The 23,399-nt window shown below is 40.1% G+C and overlaps 1 protein-coding gene across 3 annotated transcripts in view; it reads left to right on the forward strand.

Moving 5' to 3' along the window:
* usp31 (ubiquitin specific peptidase 31) overlaps positions 1-23,399 on the forward strand; it is a 157,751-nt gene that overhangs the window by 108,681 nt on the left and 25,671 nt on the right. For all 3 annotated transcript variants that reach the window (XM_069906522.1, XM_069906523.1, XM_069906524.1), the window contains exons 10-15: positions 1,891-1,988; positions 2,579-2,656; positions 3,295-3,424; positions 3,646-3,765; positions 4,085-4,310; positions 4,967-5,125. In XM_069906522.1, the coding sequence (XP_069762623.1) occupies positions 1,891-1,988; positions 2,579-2,656; positions 3,295-3,424; positions 3,646-3,765; positions 4,085-4,310; positions 4,967-5,125 (811 nt within the window). The remainder of the gene's footprint in view (positions 1-1,890; positions 1,989-2,578; positions 2,657-3,294; positions 3,425-3,645; positions 3,766-4,084; positions 4,311-4,966; positions 5,126-23,399) is intronic.

The following is a 23,399-nucleotide window of genomic DNA, read 5'->3' on the forward strand; positions in this document are numbered from 1 at the left end:
CTCGCCAAGGCAAATAGCGCCTTTGGAAGACTACACAAAAGAGTCTGGAAAAACAACCAACTGAAAAACCTCACAAAGATAAGCGTATACAGAGCCGTTGTCATACCCACACTCCTGTTCGGCTCCGAATCATGGGTCCTCTACCGGCATCACCTACGGCTCCTAGAACGCTTCCACCAGCGTTGTCTCCGCTCCATCCTCAACATCCATTGGAGCGCTTTCATCCCTAACGTCGAAGTACTCGAGATGGCAGAGGTCGACAGCATCGAGTCCACGCTGCCGAAGATCCAGCTGCGCTGGGTGGGTCACGTCTCCAGAATGGAGGACCATCGCCTTCCCAAGATCGTGTTATATGGCGAGCTCTCCACTGGCCACCGTGACAGAGGTGCACCAAAGAAAAGGTACAAGGGCTGCCTAAAGAAATCTCTTGGTGCCTGCCACATTGACCACCGCCAGTGGGCTGATATCACCTCAAACCGTGCATCTTGGCACCTCACAGTTTGGCGGGCAGCAACCTCCTTTGAAGAAGACTGCAGAGCCCACCTCACTGACAAAAGGCAAAGGAGGAAAAACCCAACACCCAACCCCAACCCACCAATTTTCCCCTGCAGCCGCTGCAACCGTGTCTGCCTGTCCCGCATCGGACTTGTCAGCCACAAACGAGCCTGCAGCTGACGTGGACTTTTACCCCCTCCATAAATCTTCGTCCGCGAAGCCAAGCCAAAGAAAAAAAGACTGCCAACAAGAGAGATTGACGTGTACCAGTACATGAGAGCATGTAAATACTTAATGCAGCCTCTCCCTTACTTATGATCTATGTGACTTATGACCATCCATACATACATATGGAAATTAAAAAAAATAAAGAACAAATATATGTAAATGTGCTGCATGCGTATGATAGTGACCGTCAGACGATGTCCTAGCATTGTGTACATCACAGCATCTCTCTGTAAGTGCGCATTATTCAAGTAAATATGACTTGCGTCCATTTCGAGATCTGACCAGTCAGTCAGAATGGAACTTGGAATTATGTCAGGGAATGTCTGTACTACATTTTAGTGGTTGATTCTACCAACCTTCTATGTAAGCATCAGTAAAGTTAGTCGACAGAGTACTGTAGTGTTGAAGTTTATATCCTGTTGCTGTGTACTTGTGTCACTACAGATAGTGACCCATTCTTCTGTTAGTGGTACAAATCATGTGATAACCTGACATTATAATTGTGAAATATGAAAATCAGGAGGGAGATTCTCAATGCCAAGCCTTAGTTGCTGTTATTTAGTTGAATCTTCTCTTTAAAATTGCATTGTGAATCCTGTTGTAAATTGCATGCCTTTTCCTGTTGTGCTATTTGAGACTTTGGAGATTTGAGATGGATTAGTAGCAAGACATTTGTGAGGAAAGGCTGAAAAATCTAAAGGACTTTCAATCATGAAAGAGTATGTCTGAACACTGTCTAGAGGTTTATATGACAGCAAGCATCTACTAAATGCAATTCAGAACAAAGGATAACACTAACCTATTGAAATTAGTTGGAGGCTGAAACTCAAACTGGTGAAACAAATTTAAGATTGATGTCAGGAAGTTCTTCAGGGAGAAATTGAGAAAAGTTACTGGAGGGCACTATTCCTTGTGTTTTTGAGTAGATGTGTTGCCATAAATTCTGGAAACATGAGCTCAATTACTGTGTTTCAAGCACAATTTTGAGAAGAATAAAGGATCAGAAAAATACAGGGACTGAAAGAAGTTTAAAGATGATAATTGTGGCATATCCCTTTGGTATTGATGCTCTCTAACTGATGTTTAACTGACTTCCTATTTGCTTGTGTGGAAAGCTGTGTTGGGAGATCTGTTCATGTATTTATGTTCTATTCATCCTTACCCCAGGTTGCTCCATTTAGTCTGCGAGTACTTGGAGGTGGTGTGGGCAAGTGTTACCTTTCACCCCAGGAAGATTATCCCCTATGCCAGTTGGCAGCAGAAAGGTAATTCCACACTTGACCTTCCATTGTTATAGTAGCTGATTGCTCTGTTGGACCCCGTTATCAAAACATGTGCAGCCTTGTCCAGGAAAGAACATTTGTGGCAGTGATGAAGGAATTACTGAAGAATTAAGTGTGTAATTGTTCATTATATCGTGTGCAATTGGAGTGGGATGTCAGTAAAGATTTTAGAAAGTTGATGATAACATTTAAATTGGACACTTTTTTAGAAAACACTTTCTGACACATCACTGGTCATAATGAGACTTTTTGTTATATAACACGCTGACTGATTCTGCCCTGAATAAAGGTTGTCAGAGATTTTGCGATCTAAGAGATTTAACTATTTTTATGATGTGTTATCGGTTCATTTTTAAAATTTACCGGTGAACTAATAAGAATATAATTTTTTTTCCAATACAACATGTGAATTGTTGTTTGGAATTTATTTGTAAACTCTATTGGAATAACCTCAGGACCCCGGCATGTACAGAGACGTAAATCTTACTGATTTTATACAGTCGTCAACCAACCTTCATTCCTGAAAGTACTTGCATCTTGAAGTCGCTTGAACTAGATGCTCTCTGTTTCAGAGCATGGAAGTCCTGTAGACCTGGTGGACCGCAGCATGTTAAGATCATTGTGGAATGGGACAGAGACACCAAAGAGTAGTAAGCAGTATAAACTTTTGCATTTCAATATCTGCTTTTTTTTCTCTTGCAGTGCTTGGGTGTATAATGGGTTTTGGGAGAGGTTGAGAATGAACTTAGGGTATGGAACTCATTGTTGTCAAGATAACTAGCATTTAACTTGTGACCCAAGTATAGAAACTATGTCAATCACAAAACTGTAAATTTAAAACAATAACAGATTTGGCACATTGGGTTGGGTAGTATCGTTAGAAAGTGAAACAGTTTACATTTCTGGTTGAAGACCCCTGATCACAACTGAGAGAGGAGAGGGGGGAGAAAAACATTAGTATTAAGTTGTTGAGAGAGTTGGGATGAAGGGAATTAATTTTTTTAGCATGAGAAGATAGCTTTGAAGTTCTCGGGTTGATGAAGCAAGTTAGAGAGAATGTTAAATGAGAGGCAATCCGACCCATGAATGGGCACAAGTTTTTGAAGGGTGCTTAACATGAATTACATTATGTTCCCAGTAAGGGTATGATGTATGGTTTCAAGTTTCCATGGGCATTTGGGACATAATAGTTAATGCTGAGGAAAGGATTTAAGATTGATGCACAATAAAAACACTTTTGCCTTATTAATAGTTCTGATTCCAAAGTTATAATGGTCTTGATTTGCAGCTTGTTTGGGAGTGCTGAGGATGAGTATGTCCCAGATTCTGAAAGCGTTCGTCAACAGCAGCAGCTTCATCATCAGCCTCAGACCTACACCTTATCTCAGTGCTTTCATCTCTACACCAAAGAAGAACAGGTGAAGACAATATGGGCACCAGCTCCAACAAAGGACTTGCACTTGCGTGACGGCAGGTTATGTGCATGATGGCATGTTGTATGTCTGTGTATTAATGGACATGGTACAAGAATGCATTGAAATTATATGGCTTTTCTCGTGAAGTTCTTAATGTCTAGTATCTTCAAATTCATACTTTTTGAGGATTGTGACTAATCGACTATTGTTTTTGTTTTTAACAGCTGGCACCAGATGATGCCTGGCGCTGCCCACACTGCAAACAGCTCCAGCAGGGCAGCATCAAACTGAGTTTGTGGACACTTCCAGATGTGCTCATTATCCATTTGAAACGTTTTAAGCAGGTGAATTCTTTCAAGGGGTATGTCTTTAAAGACCTCTAGGCATACACAGCAGGTGAGGGATAGTTGTGCTTCCTGCAATGAATCAGCTGAGATCCGGATTATAGTCTTTCTTCACTGATAATGGCCAGTATTCTGTAGAAATTGCTGATATGTTTTTGGCAATTGGACTAAACCTGATACTTTGTATCAGTGGGTGCTGAACACAATGACTGAATTAATTTGGGCACTGTATGACAGGCACGTGCACCATATTGCATTGATCTGGTATTTGATGTGCTTTGATTTTAAACAATCAGTTACTTTGTCTGCCATCTAATAGGAGGGTGATAAAAGGACCAAGCTACAAAATCTGGTGAAGTTCCCCCTCACAGGCCTGGACATGACACCACATGTGGTAAAACGCAGTCAGAGCAGCTGGAGCCTCCCTTCCCACTGGTCACCATGGAGACGGCCCTATGGACTCGGCAGGGATCCCGAAGACTACCTCTATGATCTGTATGCAGTGTGCAATCACCATGGCACCATGCAAGGAGGCCATTACACTGGTAAGGCCCCCAAAAATTTAACAGGCTTCACCAACCACTCTATGGTTCATCCCAGCCAGAGGGTTGTTTGAATTGTTCATTTTGTGATGTGGGTGTAAATGGCAATGTGTTGCACGCTATTTTTGAATTTTAGAGCATAGGTATGAATTAGCCAGGTTATTGACAGACTGATGCATTCAGCTCAGACTGGGTCAGGATTATAAATTTCCTTCCCAAAAAAAAATTAAATTAACTGGATGGTCTTTTCAGGCATTCTCATAGTTTCACCTTTACTAATGTTAGCTTTGTCTTTTACATTTAAAAAAAAACATGCTTAGCTGCTATCATGGGACTTTTTAAATATACCACTGGATCTTTATAGGTGTACAGTGTTCCATGATCCCACAGAGAATTTGTAAAAACCGAGATTGAATCATTTTAATGGGATACTGTCTATGTTTAACCCTCTAAACTAGCTGGATTGCAGTGCCGCATTTTTCTGTCGAGTCTCAGTTATATCTGGATATGTAAGTTCCAAGTCATTCAGCTGTTGTCCAATACCTGACTGAATAATTCTCTTATTTGTGCCTGTGCAAATGACCTTTTCTACATGTGCTCCTTTCTGACCTGTGAATATGGTTGAGCCTGACTGATCAGTACCTCTGACATTTTTGTAGCTTTTTGCAAGAACTCTGTGGATGGCCTTTGGTACTGTTTCGATGACAGTGATGTTCAGCAGCTCTTAGATGAAGATGTTTGTAAGCAGACTGCATACATCCTGTTCTACCAACGGCGAAGCACCATTCCTTCCTGGTCAGCAAACAGCTCTTTAGCAGGTAACCTCTTGAATGTTTCTATTGTCTGAGCTGGGAGTGAAAAGTTGACAGCTCCTGATTGCAGCCTATTGATTGTACTGGGAAGACCTATTGTGTGGATACAAGAACAGGACAGCCTGCTGTTAAGTTTGCAAGCCAATGAGTGGCACAGCAGAAAAACAAGGCCTTCAGCTCAACTCATCCCTGCTGACCAAGTTGCCTATTCCTGCACCTGTCCAATTGTCTCTTAGATGTTATTTGACCTACCTCTATCTCTGTTTCTTTCTCTGGCACCTTGTTCCATCCACTGCTGTCTGTAGAAAAGGTTTACTCTTTTACACAGCGGAGATGGTGGTGGACTTCAGGAGAGCTTGGGGGTGAGGGGGGGGGGATGTGTGGGAGAACCACTCTCCACTGACCATCAATGGCTCCACTCTCAAGGTAGTCAAGAACACCAAATTCCTTGGCGTGTACCTGGCGGAGGATCTCTCCTGGTTCCCTCACAGCAGATCTGTTGCCAAGCAGGCCCAACAACACTTTTACTTCCTGTATAGGTTGAGAAAAGTCCAGCTTCCACCCCTTCACCTTGCATTCTACGGAGAATTAATTGAGAGCATCCCATGTAACTGCATCTCTGCCTGGTTCAGGAACTGTACCATCTCAGAACTCAAGTCCCTGCAGTGGATAGTAAAGACTGTTGAGGGGATTATTGGGGTCTCTCTCCCTGCCATGATGGACATTTATAATGGCCATTGTTTGCAGAAAGCCATAAACATTGTGAAGGACTCCACACACCCTTCCTGCAATATGTTCTCCCTCCTGTCATCTGGGAAGAGGTACTGAAGTGTTCAGGCCCTCATGACCAGATTACGAGACAGCCTTTTCCCCAAGCCTTAGGCTTCTGAACTCCGGGGGATAGCATATGCAACTGATATTTAATGAGTGATATGTTATTTATGATATGTTTATTTATAAAAATTGTTTCTGAGGTAATTTATCCATGTAAATAACCAGCTACACAGTCCAGAGAAACACTATCTCGTTTTCATTGTACACTACAAGGTTTATGGTATGAATGACAAATAAATGCGACTTGACTTAATCTTTTCCTTCTTACCTTAAATCTGTGCCCTCTTATTTTGCCCTACCCTGGGTAGAAAAAAAAGACAGTTATCTTTAGCCCTCATCTCTTCATATCCGGTCACTCGTCTGAGTGGTACAGGGACTATGCAACCTAGTACTACATGTCACAAGGTCGGGTGGTCGGTGACTAAATTAACTCTCCCACCAGGCTTGCCTAGTGCGGAGGATGGTGAGACATCCTGCAGGATGAAAAACGACCTGTTAAAGGGCGGATGAACCCTCTCATGGGGTCAACAGTCATCTAGCAAACACATGCTGTGAAGCATGGAAAGGGTATTCCTTGCATCGATGCTTGGTCTGGCCATTCACTGCAACAGAACTTCCCCCAGTCATTTTGGACCTCACTGTGCTGCTGGATTTGGGAGGGGATTTTGAGAGGGTGGGTCTGGACCTGTGCAACCCCTACTCAACTAAATCCATTCACACATACGCTGTTCCTTTCTGACGAGTGAGGTATCGTCATATCAAACCCCATAAACTGACTGAAAGGAACCATCATCATCCTATTGGATGGATAGCCAGAAGAATATATCTCTATAAGATCGCTCCTCAGTCTTCAAAGCTCCAAGGGATAAAAATAAGTTCCAGTCTAGTCTCCACTTTTGGTAACATCCTTGCAAATCATTTCTGCACCCTCTCCATTTTAATGACATTCATTCTATAGATTGTTAATATTCTTGGATAGAAGAACCATAATGAATCAGAGTTCTCTTTTTGATGGAACTCTGCCCAGCAAGAGTTGTTACCTATTTGCAGCTTGGCTATAATTTTTACAAAGGACCCTTTGTTCTGTGATGTTGAGTGTGAAATAAGTACAAGTTTAAAAGGTGTTTGTAATTCTTGCAGATAATTTTGGCATCTTCTAATATCTTGTTATCACACTTGGAAATAAATCCACTGTTCTCCATATCCTTTGTTATCATTGATGAGTAAAAATCTCAGATTCAATTGAACCGGCTGTTTGTGGAAACTCTCTCTTTGCATGCAGGGTACATTCTCTCTTCATTCGTGAAAGGCTTACTGAACCTGGCTTTCCTCTCCTTCATTCAGTATCAAAAGGAATTTTCATTGACCTCATCAATTCCCTTTGTTGCTTACAACTTTATTCAAATCACCCTTCACCCATCTAAATTCCAGGAAGTGTGACTCTAATATTAATCATCTCGTTTAATTTAACTTTGTCCAGATAGAATTCTTTTTAAAATTTTTTAAAAACTTTATTTATTTGTTCAAAATACAGATAATAAGTAACATATATATAACAATAAACAAAGCATGAATGTTATATTTTATATATATTAAAAAAAGAAAGAAGAAAAGGAATTTAATGCTGATAAGTGTGAGGTGCTTCATTTTGGTAAGAAGAATCAGAACAGGACATACGTAGTAAATGGGAGAGCATTGATGAATACAGAAGAGCAGAAAGATTTAGGAGTAACGGTACATCGTTCCCTGAAGGTAGAAACTCATGTGAATAGGGTGGAGAAGAAGGCTTTTAGTATGCTGGCCTTTATCAATCATTGCATGGAATATCGGAGTTGGGAAGTGATGTTGAGATTGTATAAGGCGTTGGTGCGGCCTAATTTAGAGTTCTGTGTGCAGTTCTGGTCACCTAATTATAGGAAGGATATAAACAGAGTGGAGAGAGTGCAGAGGAGATTTACCAGAATGTTACCTGGGTTTAAGCATCTAGAGCACAGGGAGAGATTGGGCAGATTAGGTCTTTATTCTTTGGAGCGTAGAAGGTTGAGAGGGGATTTGATAGAGGTATTTAAGATTATGAAAGGGATAGACAGAGTGGATGTGGATAGACTATTTCTGTTAAGAGTAGGAGAGATTGAAACAAGAGGACATGAGTTAAGAGTTAAGGGGCAGAGGTTTAGAGGTAACATGAGGGGGAACTTCTTTACTCAGAGAGTGGTAGCAGTGTGGAATGAGCTTCCGGGAGAAATAGTGGCGGCAGAGTCAATTTTATTATTTAAGAAAAAGTTGGACAGGTATATGGATGAGAAGAAGGTGGAGGGTTATGGTCATTGTGCAGGTAGGTGGGACTAGAGAGGAGTGTTTGGTTCGATGCGGACTAGAAGGGCCTAATGGCCTGTTTCCGTGCTGTAATTGTTATATATGTGTTATATATGAAAGAAACCCCCCCCCTTTCAGCCAACTCTACTAAGGAGAGCCATAAAGAAAAAAGAAAAAAAATAAAGAAAAGTAAAACATACATATTAAAATCTAGTCAATATACATCAAAATGTAAATATTCTGAATATAACAACCACCTATTAATAAAAAAAACTATAGTTATCCACGAAACATATGTAATTTTTTCCATTATTAAACAATATTTCATCTCATTATGCCAAAAGTCTCAAATGTAATCATTTCAGGTAAAATCATATCTCTACCAAACACATGTTTTACCAAAGATCAAACTTGATAAAAATATGCTTACGCTTAATCGGACTGTTTAAACCCCGAACATTAAAAGTAGCAAACTTCAACTTTGACATATCCATTAATATTACTAAAAACTAATAATATCAATATATAAAGACTCAGATCAATGTAAATAGGCCCTCCAATAGGAGAAAAAAAACCACAATTTAAAGTCTAAATAAAATGAAAATAAAAAAAAAGATAAAAAATAAACCCCCCCCCAAAAAAAAACTACCAAAAGGTAGTAATCCCTAAACAAAAGTTGGGTGTGGATCACCCACCAGTGGCTGATGACTAGTAGAACATAGAGCAAATTTCTCCCTCCCCAGCCAAACAAAGAATAACAACAAGATATCATAATGACATAAAAAGAAAATTAAAAAAAAATCTTCTATTCATCCAAGAAATTCCAGACTCGGCGACCCCATTTCAAGGAAACGGACTCTTTCCATTCCCATTTCTCCCATTTCCAGAACAACCAGATTTTTCTTTAGGAGACAATGGTGGGCTACGTCTTTGTCCTCTTACATCTGGCAACGAGTCAGCAAAACTCATTGCTTCACACTCATTCTCAAAAAACCGAGATTGAAAGTCTCCACAAAACACCTTCAACACTGCCAGATAGCGAAAAGTCGATTTATAACCTTTACACCACAAAACTTCTTTAACTGGATTAAATCGACGCCGACGCTTCTTGACTCAAATCAGGATAGAAAAAAACTCTACTATTCTGAATCATTAACGGAGCTTGTCGTTGTCTCGCATTTTGCACTGCTAAATGAAATATTTCTCTGTCCAAATAATTCAAACATCGAATTATCACGGGTCTCGGTGGTTGACCAGGCAGAGGTCTTCTTCTTAAGGCTCTATGAGCTCTTTCCAATACCAGACCTCCAGAGAAAAATTCCTGCCCCAGTATTTGTGGAATCCATTTGGTAAAAAAACGAAGAGAATCTTGTTCTTCCATACCTTCTGGCAAACCAATAATCTTCACATTATTCCTTCTACTTTGATTCTCCAAATAATCTACTTTCCTCTCTAACTCCCTCTCACGTTCTCGCAATTCTTTAATGGATTTTTCCACCTCCAACACTTTTTCTGTATTAGAAGCCAGTTGTTGTTGACATTTCAAAAAAGCAGCCTGAAATTGTTTAAAATCCTCACAAGATGCTTCCACACATATTTTAATGTATCCAGTTCCAAATGAGCCTCTGAGACATTTCATTCTACATAGGCTGAATGAAAAGGCTTAGCTGTTTACATTGTAATTCGGAAAAGCTCAGCCCTGCTTTCTCTAACGTAGTGGCAGAACCAGGTAACTGCAGCTCCTGCTGCATCTCAACAACAGGCAGTTTAACAGTTTTACTGCGGGTCTGGACTCCCAGCGACGGCACCCCGACTCCCTCCGCAACCCGTAGTTGCTTCAAAGACTCACAAAAAAGACCAAAATATTCAGATTGGAGTATATCCTGCGGTATTTCAAGCAATGGAGTTGTCTTCTTGCATGCCCCCTCCGTTAAAGTCGGCAGGCTGCCAGAATCAGGATCCACATCGGGTGCACACGCACCTTCCTCCTGAGAACGGATAATTCCAGTGATGTCCTTCTGGTGAATAGTAGTCATTTTTTCAGCTCCCACAGGCAATCTCTGTGGTTTAGGCTTGAAAGAAAGCAAACCTCAAGTTGTAGGAGACTGATAAGGCTCTAAATCTTCAACACTCCGAAAATGTAGTTTCTTCTGTACTTGAGGTTTAATCATTTTACCATTAATACCCATAACAATTCCTTGATACTTTAAATTAAGTTTTAAAAAATTTAAACCTGAAAACAGAGTTAAAAACGGGTTCTTAAAAGTCTGGCCAGAGAGGTCGAGATTACACGTCAAGACTCTACGGCATCTTGCCACGCCCCCCCAGATAGAATTCTTAAAGGAAGATGGTCCTGGCTCACCTTAAAAATTTGACAGCAGATATAATCTTACAGGAAACACAGAAAGAAAAGGGCGCATGATAAACTTAAAAGGGACTGGGTGGGGTAGCTATTCTCTTCCTCCTTCAGCTCTGAGTTGCGGTGGGGGGGGGGGGGTGGGGGGGTTCCATTTTGATACACAAAAGGGTCCCAGTGCTGGTGAGTGGTGGAGCTACATACCCAGCCGTAAGATTTATAATGGCACATTGCCAGTTATATTCGGAACCATGGACACTGCTAAATCTCTATGCACCAAACTTTGATAACGAGCAGTTTATGCAAAATTCTTTTCTAAGGGCTGAAGAGGGTAAACAGAACATATTAATTGGAGGAGATCTAAATTTTTCTCTGGACCCTATTCTAGATAAGTCAACAAATACACTGATGAGGTCCAAGACGGTGAAAACCCTCTGCCCTTTATGAATTAATTAAATTTGATACACATGGAGGCAGAGGAACCTGCAGGCTAGGGACTACTCCTTTTACTCGGGAAGCCCCATGACTCTCATACCAGAACTGATTATTTTCTGTTGTCTGCCCGGTTGGAAGGCAGATCGCTTGAGTTGGAATATTCACAAGGCTAGTTCAGACCACTCACCTTGGCTCCTCACAGTTTGGCGGGCTGCAACCTCCTTTGAAGAAGACCGCAGAGCCCACCTCACTGACAAAAGACAAAGGAGGAAATACCCAACACTCAACCCCAACCAACCAATTTTCCCTTGCAAACGCTGCAACCATGCCTGCCTGTCCCGCATCGGACTTGTCAGTCACCAACGAGCCTGCAGCAGATGTGGACATACCCCTCCATAAATCTTCGTCCGCGAAGCCAAGCCAAAGACAAAGAAAAAAGTTCAGACCACTCACCGTGGGAGCCGATATTGTGGAATGCATACTGGTTTTGGGGGGGTGGGGGGGAGGCACCATCACAGGATCCCACTTAGCCTGACCCACCACTAATCCTTTAGTAATAGTCCGAATTCCAAATGCAAATCCCCCTTGGCTAGTATTAAGGGCCGTACCGGCCAACATATTAATAATACCCAGGATACACTCATCAGTGGCAGCCACCAGGGCACGTAACCATATAGGGGAAGGGCCAACACCCACCGTGGTGCGGACTTTTATTTCCTTCACCAGGGTGATCGCTCCTTCCATCCCCTCTATTCGAAGTGTTGGTCCAATCCAGAGGTCAGGGTTACCCGAAATCACCGAGTGCTCCTCACCGGTATCGACCAAGGCCTAATATTGGCGGTCATTACCCCCACCCCAATGGACTGTTAATGGTATGTAGGGCGTGGGTCCCCGTGTATCCGCCGTATCTCAATGGAGTAGACACGGGGGCCCTGCCCACACCCTCATGCTTTAGTAGGGTTCAGGAGCTTCCAGGCCCACATGCCACTATTATCCATAAGAGCCTTTTTAACCATTTGTTGTATCTAATCACGGATAACTGGAACAAGAGAGGCTGGCTCAGTGGGAGCAGCAGTGGGAACAGAAGGCACAGCTGGGCCAGGAGGACTCAACAGCTGGGGAAGATGTTCCCCTGCCTTCCTCTTATAAAGGGCATAAAGGACCGCAGTAGGTTTCCCATCAAAATCACTTTCAGGTACGCCTAACTTTATCAAGGTTAGAAAAAGGTCCTTTCTTGTCGGTCCGTTATTAGCAGTAGCCCCTCTCTTTTTATCCTGCTTGTCTGATTTAACCTGGGTTGTACGTGAGTGGATTTGACTTCCCAACTCTGATTCTGTAAGCCCAGATAAGGCGTGCACCGCCTCAGACACAGGGTGCCCAATTAGCGGACTAATTACGGACAGAACCAGTCCCTGTACAGTGGGTTGGGCGGAACGAACCAATCGGGTGTGCATTCCGGCTGTGAATATCTCTTCATCAGGGCTCCCCCCACATACCCACAGCCTCAAACGCCCTGCATACAAGGCAGAGGTCAGGGCCTGCTGACGAATTACTGCTATATCCTCCTCTGGGGTGCCCCAATTGTTCTGCAAATGTAAATCCCAATCTACTGGTGATGGGTATACTCGTAGCAGGGCATCCCCTAGAGTGGCAAGTAAGTAATCCAGCTCTCTTCCTCTACCCCACAGCTCAGCAGTGACCCAGATATCAGTAGTCAATGTTCCTAATCCCAACAATTCCTCAGGGGTTAAATATACATTACCCCCTCCTTGTTCCCAAACATGCAGGAGCCAGGCTGCCAGAGTTTCTCCCGCCTTTTGCCTATATCGATCTCCAATGGCAGCCAGCTCTTTTATAGAGAAGTCACGGATCATTGACGGCTCTTGACCTCTGCTCCCACTTTGGCCCACAGGTCCTTTGCCCAGTGGACGGAACGAGGCCATCCCGTAGAGGGGGTAGGCCATAGAGCATAAGCAGGGGTTCGGGTATTTTCCCCTGAGTCCACTTGGGAGATCGGGGTATCTATCCCTTCAATCTCTACCCTTACATCATCCCCCATTCCGTCTGTTTGGGAAATCTGTCTTATGGGGCGGGCATGAACAGCAGGTGGAGAGGGCACATATTAGGCACTTGCTGAGGATTATTACCATGGTCATCATTCCAGATATTCCCGTCCCATTCATCAATTACATCAGGATCGTCGCCATTCCTTATGATGGCACGTATACGATGTGGATCGGGTTCCACTCCATGCCTTTCTTTATCTGCACAGAGCTGCTGCCAGAGTTTAATATTACGGCACATCTTTTGGACATGCTTATCCTCCCATTCTTTGGCTCGGTCCTGACTGTTGCAAACAGTCTCACTCATCATGGAACAGCGTTGTCGCAGGGCTTCTAACTCCTTCTCTAGTTGCTCTCTCTTACGCTGAGATTCTACTTCTCGCTGAACTGATTCTGCTTCACGCTGAACAGAGTGGTGTAAGGCTGTGGCCAGCAGCCAAAAACCGTCCGTCAGCGTCCCCTTTTTAACAGGAAATTTATTTTCTCGAAGGAGAGTGGCAACCCGCTCTCCCAGAGGCGCACTTGATGGATCTAACTTCTCATCCCAACTGAGGGGTGGTCCCAACAAAGACAGGGTATTGGCCAACATGCCAAACCCATCATCTTTGGAAGTCCATCCCAGAATCAAGAACTGCTCAGGGCTCACCTCTTTCTTTCGGCGAAACATCTTGAGACCAATCCTGCTCGCAGCGCCAATTGTCTTGGGTAAACTTGTGCCTCTCACTTTGTTCGTTTTAGATTGGTCACAGTGTTCGAACTACCGAAAGAAAATAGACACACACACCGAGAGCAGTTCAGTTTATTCAAGTCTTTATTACTAAATCTTTATTACACAACAATATGCAAGCCCTTCCCAATTATACTTATCAACGCCTGGACTGGTCCCAACTGCCGAAGCGAGGCAACAACCGCACACTTGTAGTAGGTTGTCGGTAGCAGCTTCTCTGCCTCCCTCGACCGGGACGTTAGCTGGACTCTTGAAGTTCTTCTTCTTGCTGAGAGATATTGCCACCTCTTGGAGAGTCTCTCTCTTCAGCAGTGGGACCATGGCTTATATTACTACCCAAAAGTTGTTTACTTCAGATCTTATCTCTTTGAACAAATGGTTTAATTATCTTGAGTCTCCTGAGAGTCTGCGGACAAACAAAAGAAAACTGCATCTCTGGGCCTCATAAGTGTAAATTAGATAATGTCTTCCTATTCAATTGCATCCTGGGCCCCATGGTGGGTGTTTACTAAATATGCATCCTGGGCTCATGGTGGAATTTAGATTATGTCTGCTGATTCCAAACAAGTTCTCAGCCTTACAGAATCAAAGACTGCAAAAGACACAGTTTAAATCTTCCATTACAGTTGCCAAGATTGGCCCAGGAGGACTGGACAGAATTAGATGCCCCATTTTCCAGTGAGGAAATCGAATGGGCCTTGGGAACTATACAAACAAGCAATTCTCCGGGAGAGGATGCCTTACCCCCGAGTTTTATAAGGAATTCAAAGACCTATTGACACATTGTTAATGGGTGTTGTGAACCAGGTGGCAGAGATGCAGACTCCTGGAATCTTTTTCAACAGCTATCATTCTGGCGATACCCAAAAAGAACAGGGACCCGTTGAAGCCATCCTCATAAGATCTATCTCACTATTAAATTCAGATTACAAAATAATTGCCAAGCATTGGCCAATAGGCTGGGTTGGTACCTTCCCAAGTTGATAGATCTGGATAAAGTGGGTTTCATCAGGAAGAAGCAATCTGCTAACAACTTGAGCAGACTATTAACATTTGGCATAGCCCTCGGGCCGCCCCAGCCCCGCAGTCCCCCACTGGGGGACTGTCAGGCAGCGAGGGAGGGCTGTCAGGCAGCGAGGAGACGGGCTGTCAGGCAGCGAGGAGACGGGCTGTCAGGCAGCGAGGAGACGGGCTGTCAGGCAGCGAGGAGACGGGCTGTCAGGCAGCGAGGAGACGGGCTGTCAGGCAGCGAGGAGACGGGCTGTCAAATGGCAGCCCCTGCCCGGACTCAGGAGCTGTTGTTTGCTCTGCGGCCCCTCTCCCCGCTTCAGACTTTTTAGATGGCAGAACACCTCCTTCAGCACTGCCACCTGAATGTCCTTTCGCAGACCCCTGTAGTCTGCTCCGAAGCTGCATTCTCCAGGCGATTCCACCTGAAAGCAGCTATTGATGTAGATTTGAAAATGAAAATATTTTTAAAAATAAAAATGTTTAATATACATGAAATCTGATCTAGTCTGGTTCAAAGGTTAGTATTGTGCGCATGACAACCCTCAGCATTTGCTGAATAAGCTCGCGGGTGCTGCAAAGCTGACGAGCTAAATGCAGTTTCTACTGCCAAAAACATGGCAGAAAAAAGAAAGAAAGCTTATAATATTTTATAACTGAAAGAAAACGGTGTGTGTCTCATTTGTGGGGCAACTGTGGCGACGGCAAAGTGGCACAATGTGGAGAGATGCTTCATTTCGTGTCACAAAAGCTACCATGCTAACTACCCACTGGGCGGTGCACTATGGGCATAAAAATCCCACAACTTAAAGGCAACTTTGGGTAAACAGCAGTCTTTCTTCACGAGGCCGGTGAAAATCTCCTGAAAAACAGTCGAAGCCTCATTCAGAGCTACACATTTTTTGATAAAGAAGAAGGCGGCATTTTCAGACGGGGAGGTTTTCAAAGAAGCAATGATGATAATTGCAAACACTGTGTTTAAGGATGAGAAGAATGGAGCCGATGTCCTATCCACTCTCTCCGATGTCCAACTGGGGGCAAGTACGATGGTTAGAAGAGTTTCGGCTATGTCCAGAAACTTGACCGAGCAGCTGGACCGGACCTGGCAAAGTTCAGGTGGTTTAGCATCCAGTACGACAAATCAATGGACAGCAGCAGGACAGCACAGCTGATGATCTTTATCTGGATGGTGTTTGATGATTTCTTCACAAAAGAAGAACTCCTGACACTACTGCCCCTTAAGACAACTATGAGGGGAGTTGACATCTATAACACGGTGAAGAGGTTTTTCGCGGAGAAAAAGGTACCATTGGAAAAGCTGGTATCAGTGACTACAGATGGAGCTCCTGCTATGACCGGCCGACACGCAGGTTTCATTGTGCACTGTAATGGTGACATAGGCTTCCCAACATTTCTACATTACCACTGCATCCTTCACCAGCAGGCAAAATGTGCAAGAGTGACTGGCTTTGAGCATGTGATGACTCCCGTTGTGAAGATCATAAACGCCATCTGCTCCAAAGTGATATTCAAGGTGCTATTGGAGGAGCTGTCAGCTGAATATGGTGACCTGTTACAACACACAGAAATCCGATGACTCAGCAGAGGACGAGTTTTGCAATGTTTTTTGTCACTTTTGGGTGAAATCAAAGAGTTCTTGATCTTGCATTTTTATTGGACATCACTGGGAAACTAAACCACTTGAACTGTGAGCTGCAAGGCAAAGGTAATACTGTTACTGACATGATAAGTGCTCTAAATGCATTTATAGCCAAGATTATAAATGCATTTACAGCGGAAAAAAAAGTGCTACACTTCCCCTCTGTGCATTTGGTGCTGAAAGACAATGCTTCTGCATCTTTTGACAAATTTGCAGAAAAGTACTCTCAAGTCATAAACCGACTTGGGCAAGAGCTTGAGAACAGGTTTTGTGACTTTGATCAGCTTGAGCCATGTGTGTCATTCATTTCCAATCCTTTCATGCAAGTGGACATCACATGCATTGCTGAACAACTAAGTGCAATGTTCAACTTGGATGCTGGACAGGTGGAGATTGAAATTATAACATTGCAAAATGACCTCCACCTCAAAGCCTACCAGGCTGCACCAAACTTTTGGTGCCTTGTGGACACATAAAAATACAATGGTATATGCACGGCAGCTATGAAGGTTGCTAGCCTGTTTGGTTCAACCTATCTCTGTGAATCAGCCTTTTCTGACATGAACTTCATCAAGAACAAACACAGAGCATGCCTCACTGATGCACATCTGCAAGACTCACTCAGAGTTGCAGTGTCAAGATACCCCAGATTATAGTACACTGCAATGCCAGGCTTCCCACTAGCAGACAAAGAAACAGATACCAGTGCCATAGCAAAGTTAAATTCTGTTGGAGTTGATAAGTTTTTATATTAAATTACCCATCTTTTAATGTTTATTTTTACTGACTCCAACAAATTCAAATATTGAAAAATAGTGACAAATGTGTTCGTAAAGTGTGACATAGATGAATATCATTAATAATATTATATAATTAAAGGGAAGCTGTGCAACTTTGTTATTTCAGAAGTGTGTATTAAACTGGTAGCCCTTCGTATTACTCATTACCCTTGAAGTAGCTCGCAGTTTCAAAAAAGTTGGTGACCCCTGAGCTAGATGAAATATTTTTATTGATATTTACATGATGAAAAATTGAACAATACAGTTATATATTGTACAATTCAAAAGATAAGGAAAAACAATTATAATTCAAAACCCCAACCACTAAGCAAGGTTAAAAGCTAACATGTAGGAATCAAATGAAAAACATATATAGATTATATATATATTGTAAATGTTAATAACATTTCAAAGTATATCTAAATGCATATATTTCAAATACAGACCACTTACTAACAAAGAAAGAATAATTATCATGTAAATTATACATTTTTTCCACAACAACACATACTTTCAATTCATTGTGCCAACGTACTATATTAATCTCAGTATCATCTTTCCAAGTACTAACAACACATTTACGCGCTACTGATAACACCAAATGTACAAAAGCAATTTGAATTTTATCCAATCCCATTCCCCTTAACGAATACAAATTTACCAACAAGAAAATCGTTGGATCTAATGGTAGTATAAAATTATATAATTTCTCCAAAACTACTTTAATTCCTTGCCAAAATTATTGAACTTTAACACAATTCCATACAGCATGTAGAAAACTTCCAATACATGAACTACATCTAAAACAAGAATCCGAATTACTAAACCCATATTTTTTTTTTAACTTTTCCAGGGTCAAATATAATTGATGTAAAAAATTATAATTAACCATTCCATATCGTACATTAGTCAATTTAATTACATTGTCCTGACACGTATTCACCCAATCACTTCGGGAAAAATAAATACTAAATCATTCTCCCATTTAAGTTTAGATTTCCCCCAATCTGGTTTATCCATACTATCTTGTAACAAATTATATATAACTGAAATATAACCCTTTTTCGGTATAGAGGAAATCAAAGATTCAAATCTCGACAAAGTAGGTAAAATCATCTCTCTACCATAATTATCTTTTATCGAAGCTCTGTTGATAAGACACAAACAAAGAATTTACAGGTATATCAAATCTTTCTCTCAATTGATTAAAAGAAAGAAATTGCCCCTCTACAAAACAATCTTGTATTGTCTTTATACCTTTAGAGTCCCAAATCTTTAAATGATTATTAAACATTGAAAAAGGAATAAGCTGATTGTTTTCCAATGGAGTTAAAATGGATAATTTATCTTTCGACCATAACATCCTATTTGTTTTAAACCAAAAACAAATGCTTCAATATCGGCATATCATATTGCTGTAACAAAATCAAATTTCAACTAAATATAAATTCATGTATTTAAACCCTAGAAATACACACCATCTCCACTTTAGCCCAGCTTGGAGGCTGATCTAAATTCATCAATCTACTAATAAACTTCAACTGGGCCGCTTCATAATAATTTTGAAAATGTGGTAGTTGTAGTCCGCCCAATGTGTACTTCCATTTAAGTCTATGCAACCCCATTTGAGCTAGTTTACTTTTCCATAAAAACTCTCGCACTGCTTTATTCAAATGATTGATAATTCGTATCCATAAATACACCTAAATATTTAATTTTACTTGTCCACCTTAATTTTGTAATTGTTTTAAATTCAGAATAATCTCCCACTCCAACTAGTAAAATTTCACTTTTATCTCAATTAACTTTGTATCCCGATAATTCTCCAAATTTCAACAATTGTAATTGTTTCAATGACTGTTCAGGTTCCATCAAATATACCAACACATCGTCCGCAAATAAATTAATTTTATATTCTTCATTCTTAACCCTCATCCCTCTAATTTCCTCATTTTGTCTAATAACCTGAGCTAACGGTTCAATAACCAATGCAAATAGGGCTAGTGACAATGGGCAGTCCTGTCGAGTTGAACGAGTAAATTTAAATAGTGAATAAATCTGTCCATTAGTCACCACCCTAGCAATCGGGTGTGTATATAGAGCCTTAACCCAACCAATAAAAAAAGGGCCGAATTTAAATTTCTCTAACACTTTAATTAAAAAATCCCACTCAACCCTATCAAAAGCTTTTTCTACATTGATATGCATTAATCAAAGTAATTAATCAAAATGTATTATTATTTTTTAAATTTTTATTTTTCACACTATAAATCATACTGACCAAAATACATACAGACATTTTTCTCTTGAAAAATAGTGTCATTTTCTCCCCTTTATCCCCCCTCCCTTCCCTCCCTCCCTCCCTCTCCCCCCTTCCCATTTATTCAAAGTTCAATCGATAAGATACATTAAACCCGTTAAACAATGTCGTCACTTAATAAAAATAAACAAGAAATTTTTGTCTTTTACTTTTATATACTGAGTCAGTTCATTTCGTTGACTTCTCCTTCTGTCATTTTAGGTGGTGGAGGTCCACGGTAGGATTTCTCTATTGTATTTCATGTATGGTTCCCATATTTGTTCGAATATTGTGATGTTATTTCTTAAATTATATGTTATTTTTTCTAATGGAATACATTTATTTATTTCTATGTACCATTGTTGTATTCTCAAGTTGTCTTCTAATTTCAAGGTTGACATAATACATTTTTTTGCTCCAGCTAGGGCTATCATAATAAATCTTTTTTGTGCTCCATTCAAATCGAGTCCAAATTCTTTATTTCTTATATTACTTAGAAGGAAGATCTCTGGGTCTTTTGGTATGTTGCTTTTTGTGATTTTATTTAATATTTGGTTTAGATCTTCCCAAATTTTTTTCACTTTCTCACATGTCCAAATTGCATGTATTGTTGTTCCCGTTTCCTTTTTACAGCGAAAACATCTGTCTGATACTGTTGGGTGCCATTTATTTAACTTTTGGGGTGTGATGTATAGCCTGTGTAACCAATTATATTGTATCATGTGTAACCTCGTGTTTATTGTATTTCTCATAGTTCCGGAGCATAGCTTTTTCCATTTTCATTCTTTATCTTTATGTTTAGATCTTGTTCCCATTTTTGTTTAGATTTACAGTTTGTTTCCTCGTTCTCCTTTTCTTGCAGTTTGATGTACATGTTTGTTATAAATTTTTTAATTATCATTGTGTCTGTAATCACATATTCAAAATTGCTTCCTTCTGGTAACCTCAGACTGTTTCCCAATTTGTCCTTCAAGTAGGTTTTCAGTTGGTGGTATGCAAACATGGTATCGTGAGTTATACTATATTTGTCCTTCATTTGTTCAAAAGATAATAATTTATTTCCCGAAAAACAATTTTCTATTCTTTTGATCCCTTTTCTCTCCCATTCTCTGAAGGAAAGGTTATTTATTGTGAAAGGGATTAGTTGATTTTGTGTCAATATTAATTTTGGTACTTGATCATTTATTTTATTCCTTTCTACGTGAATCTTCTTCCAAATGTTGAGCAGATGGTGCAATACTGGTGAATTCCTACGTTGCACCAATTTTTCATCCCACTTATAGAGTATATGCTCAGGTATCTTCTCCCCTATTTTATCTAGCTCTAATCTGGTCCAATCTGGTTTTTCCCTTGTTTGATAAAAAATCTGATAGGTATCTTAATTGTGCTGCTCTATAATAATTCTTAAAGTTTGGTAGTTGTAAGCCTCCTTGTTTGTACCATTCTGTTAATTTATCTAGTGCTATCCTCTGTTTCCCCCCTTTCCATAAGAATTTCCTTATTATTTTCTTTAGCTCCTTGAAGAATTTCTCTGTTAGGTGAATTGGTAATGATTGAAATAGGTATTGTATCTTTGGGATGATGTTCATTTTAATACAGTTTATCCTTCCTATCAGTGTTAGTGGTAAGTCTTTCCAGTGCTCTAAGTCGTCTTGTAATTTTTTCATTATTGGCTGATAATTTAGTTTATATAGATGGCCGAGATTATTATTTAGTTATTAGTTATTATTTATTATCTAAATGGTAGTTCTTTCTTAAACTTTGTGAAATCTGCATTATTCATTGGCATTGCTTCACTTTTATTTGCGTTGATCTTGTATCCCGATACTTCTCCATATTCCTTCAATTTCTTATGTAATTCTTTTATTGATATTTCTGGTTCTGTTTAGTATATTATAACATCATCTGCAGATAGACTGATTTTATATTCCTTCCCTTTTATTTTTATCCTTCGTATTTTATTTTCTGTTCTTATCAGTTCTGCTAGTGGTTCTATAGCTAACATGAACAGTGAGGGAGATAGTGGACATCCCTGCCTTGTTGATCTGCTTAATTTAAATTGGTTTGATATATATCCATTTACTGTCACTTTCGCCAATGGTCCCTTATATAATGCTTTAATTCAATTAATATATTTCTCTGATAGGTTGAATTTTTGTAGTACTTTGAATAAATAATTCCATTCTACTCTGTCAAAGGCTTTCTCTGCGTCTAAAGCAACCGCTACTGTTGGAGTTTTGTTTCCTTGTACTGCATGGATTAAGTTAATGAATTTACAGATATTGTCCGTTGTTCGTCTTTTTTTAATAAATCCAGTTTGGTCTAGTTTTACTATTTTTGGTGCACAGTCAGCCAATCTGTTTGCTAATAGTTTAGCTATTATCTTATAATCTGTGTTAAGTAGAGATATTGGTCTATACGATGCTGGTGTTAGTGGATCTTTCCCCGTCTTTGGTATTACTGTAATTATTGCTGTTTTGCATGAATATGGTATGTTTTGTGCTTTATCAATCTGGTTCATTACTTCCAGGAGAGGAGGAATTATTAAGTCTTTAAATGTTTTATAGAATTCTATTGGGAGTCCATCCTCTCCCGGTGTTTTATTGTTCGGTAGTTTTTTTAGTATCTCCTGTATTTCTTCTATTTCAAATGGTTTTATTAATTTATTTTGTTCCTCTGTTTGTAATTTTGGTAGTTCAATTTTAGTTAGAAATTCATCTATTTTGTCTTCTTTCCCTTAGTTTTCAGTTTGATGTTGTTGTTCGTAGAATTCCCTGAAGTTTTCATTGATCTCCGTTGGGTTATGTGTAATTTGTTTGTCCTTTTTCCTTAATGCCAATGCCGTTCTTTCAGTTTGTTCTGTCTTAAGCTGCCACACTAGTATTTTGTGCGTTTTTTCTCCTAGCTCATAATATTTCTGCTTTGTCTTCATTATGTTCTTCTCCACCTTATATGTTTGTAGTGTTTCATATTTTATTTTCTTGTCTGTCAATTCTCTTTTTTTAGTTGTATCTTCCTTTATTGCTAATTCTTTTTCAGTATTTGTTATTTCCCTTTCCAACTGTTCTATTTCTCGATTGTAGTCCTTCTTCATCTTAGTTACATAACTTATTATCTGTCCTCTGATGAATGCTTTCATTGCGTTCCATAGTATAAATTTTTTTTTTCACTGATTCCGTATTTATTTCAAAGTACATTTTAATTTGTCGCTCAATTAATTCTCTAAAATCCTGTCTTTTAAGTAGCATGGAGTTTAATCTCCATCTATACATTCTTGGTGGGATGTCCTCTAGCTCTGTTGCCAATAACAGGGGTGAGTGATCTGATAACAATCTAGCTTTATATTCCGTTTTCTTAACTCTTCCTTGAATGTGGGCTGATAACAGGAATAGGTCTATCCTTGAGTATGTTTTATGTCTACCCGAATAATATGAATATTCCTTTTCCTTTGGGTGTTGTTTCCTCCATATATCCAAAAGTTGCATTTCCTGCATCGATTTAATTATAAATTTGGTTACTTTGTTCTTTCTGTTAGTCTTTTTTCCAGTTTTATCCATGTTTGAGTCCAAATTAAGGTTAAAATCCCCTCCTATTAGTATATTCCATTGTGTATCTGCGATCTTCAAAAAGATATCTTGCATAAATTTTTGATCTTCATTAGGTGCATATTGCAAATTCCAAAATTCTGAATATATCTGACATTTTAACATTACATACCTCCTTGCTGGATCTATTATTTCCTCTTCTATTTTGATTGGTACATTTTTATTGATTAATATAGCTACTCCTCTGGCTTTTGAATT

Source organism: Narcine bancroftii, chromosome 12 (genome assembly GCF_036971445.1).
Source record: "Narcine bancroftii isolate sNarBan1 chromosome 12, sNarBan1.hap1, whole genome shotgun sequence".
Lineage (NCBI taxonomy): Eukaryota > Metazoa > Chordata > Chondrichthyes > Torpediniformes > Narcinidae > Narcine > Narcine bancroftii.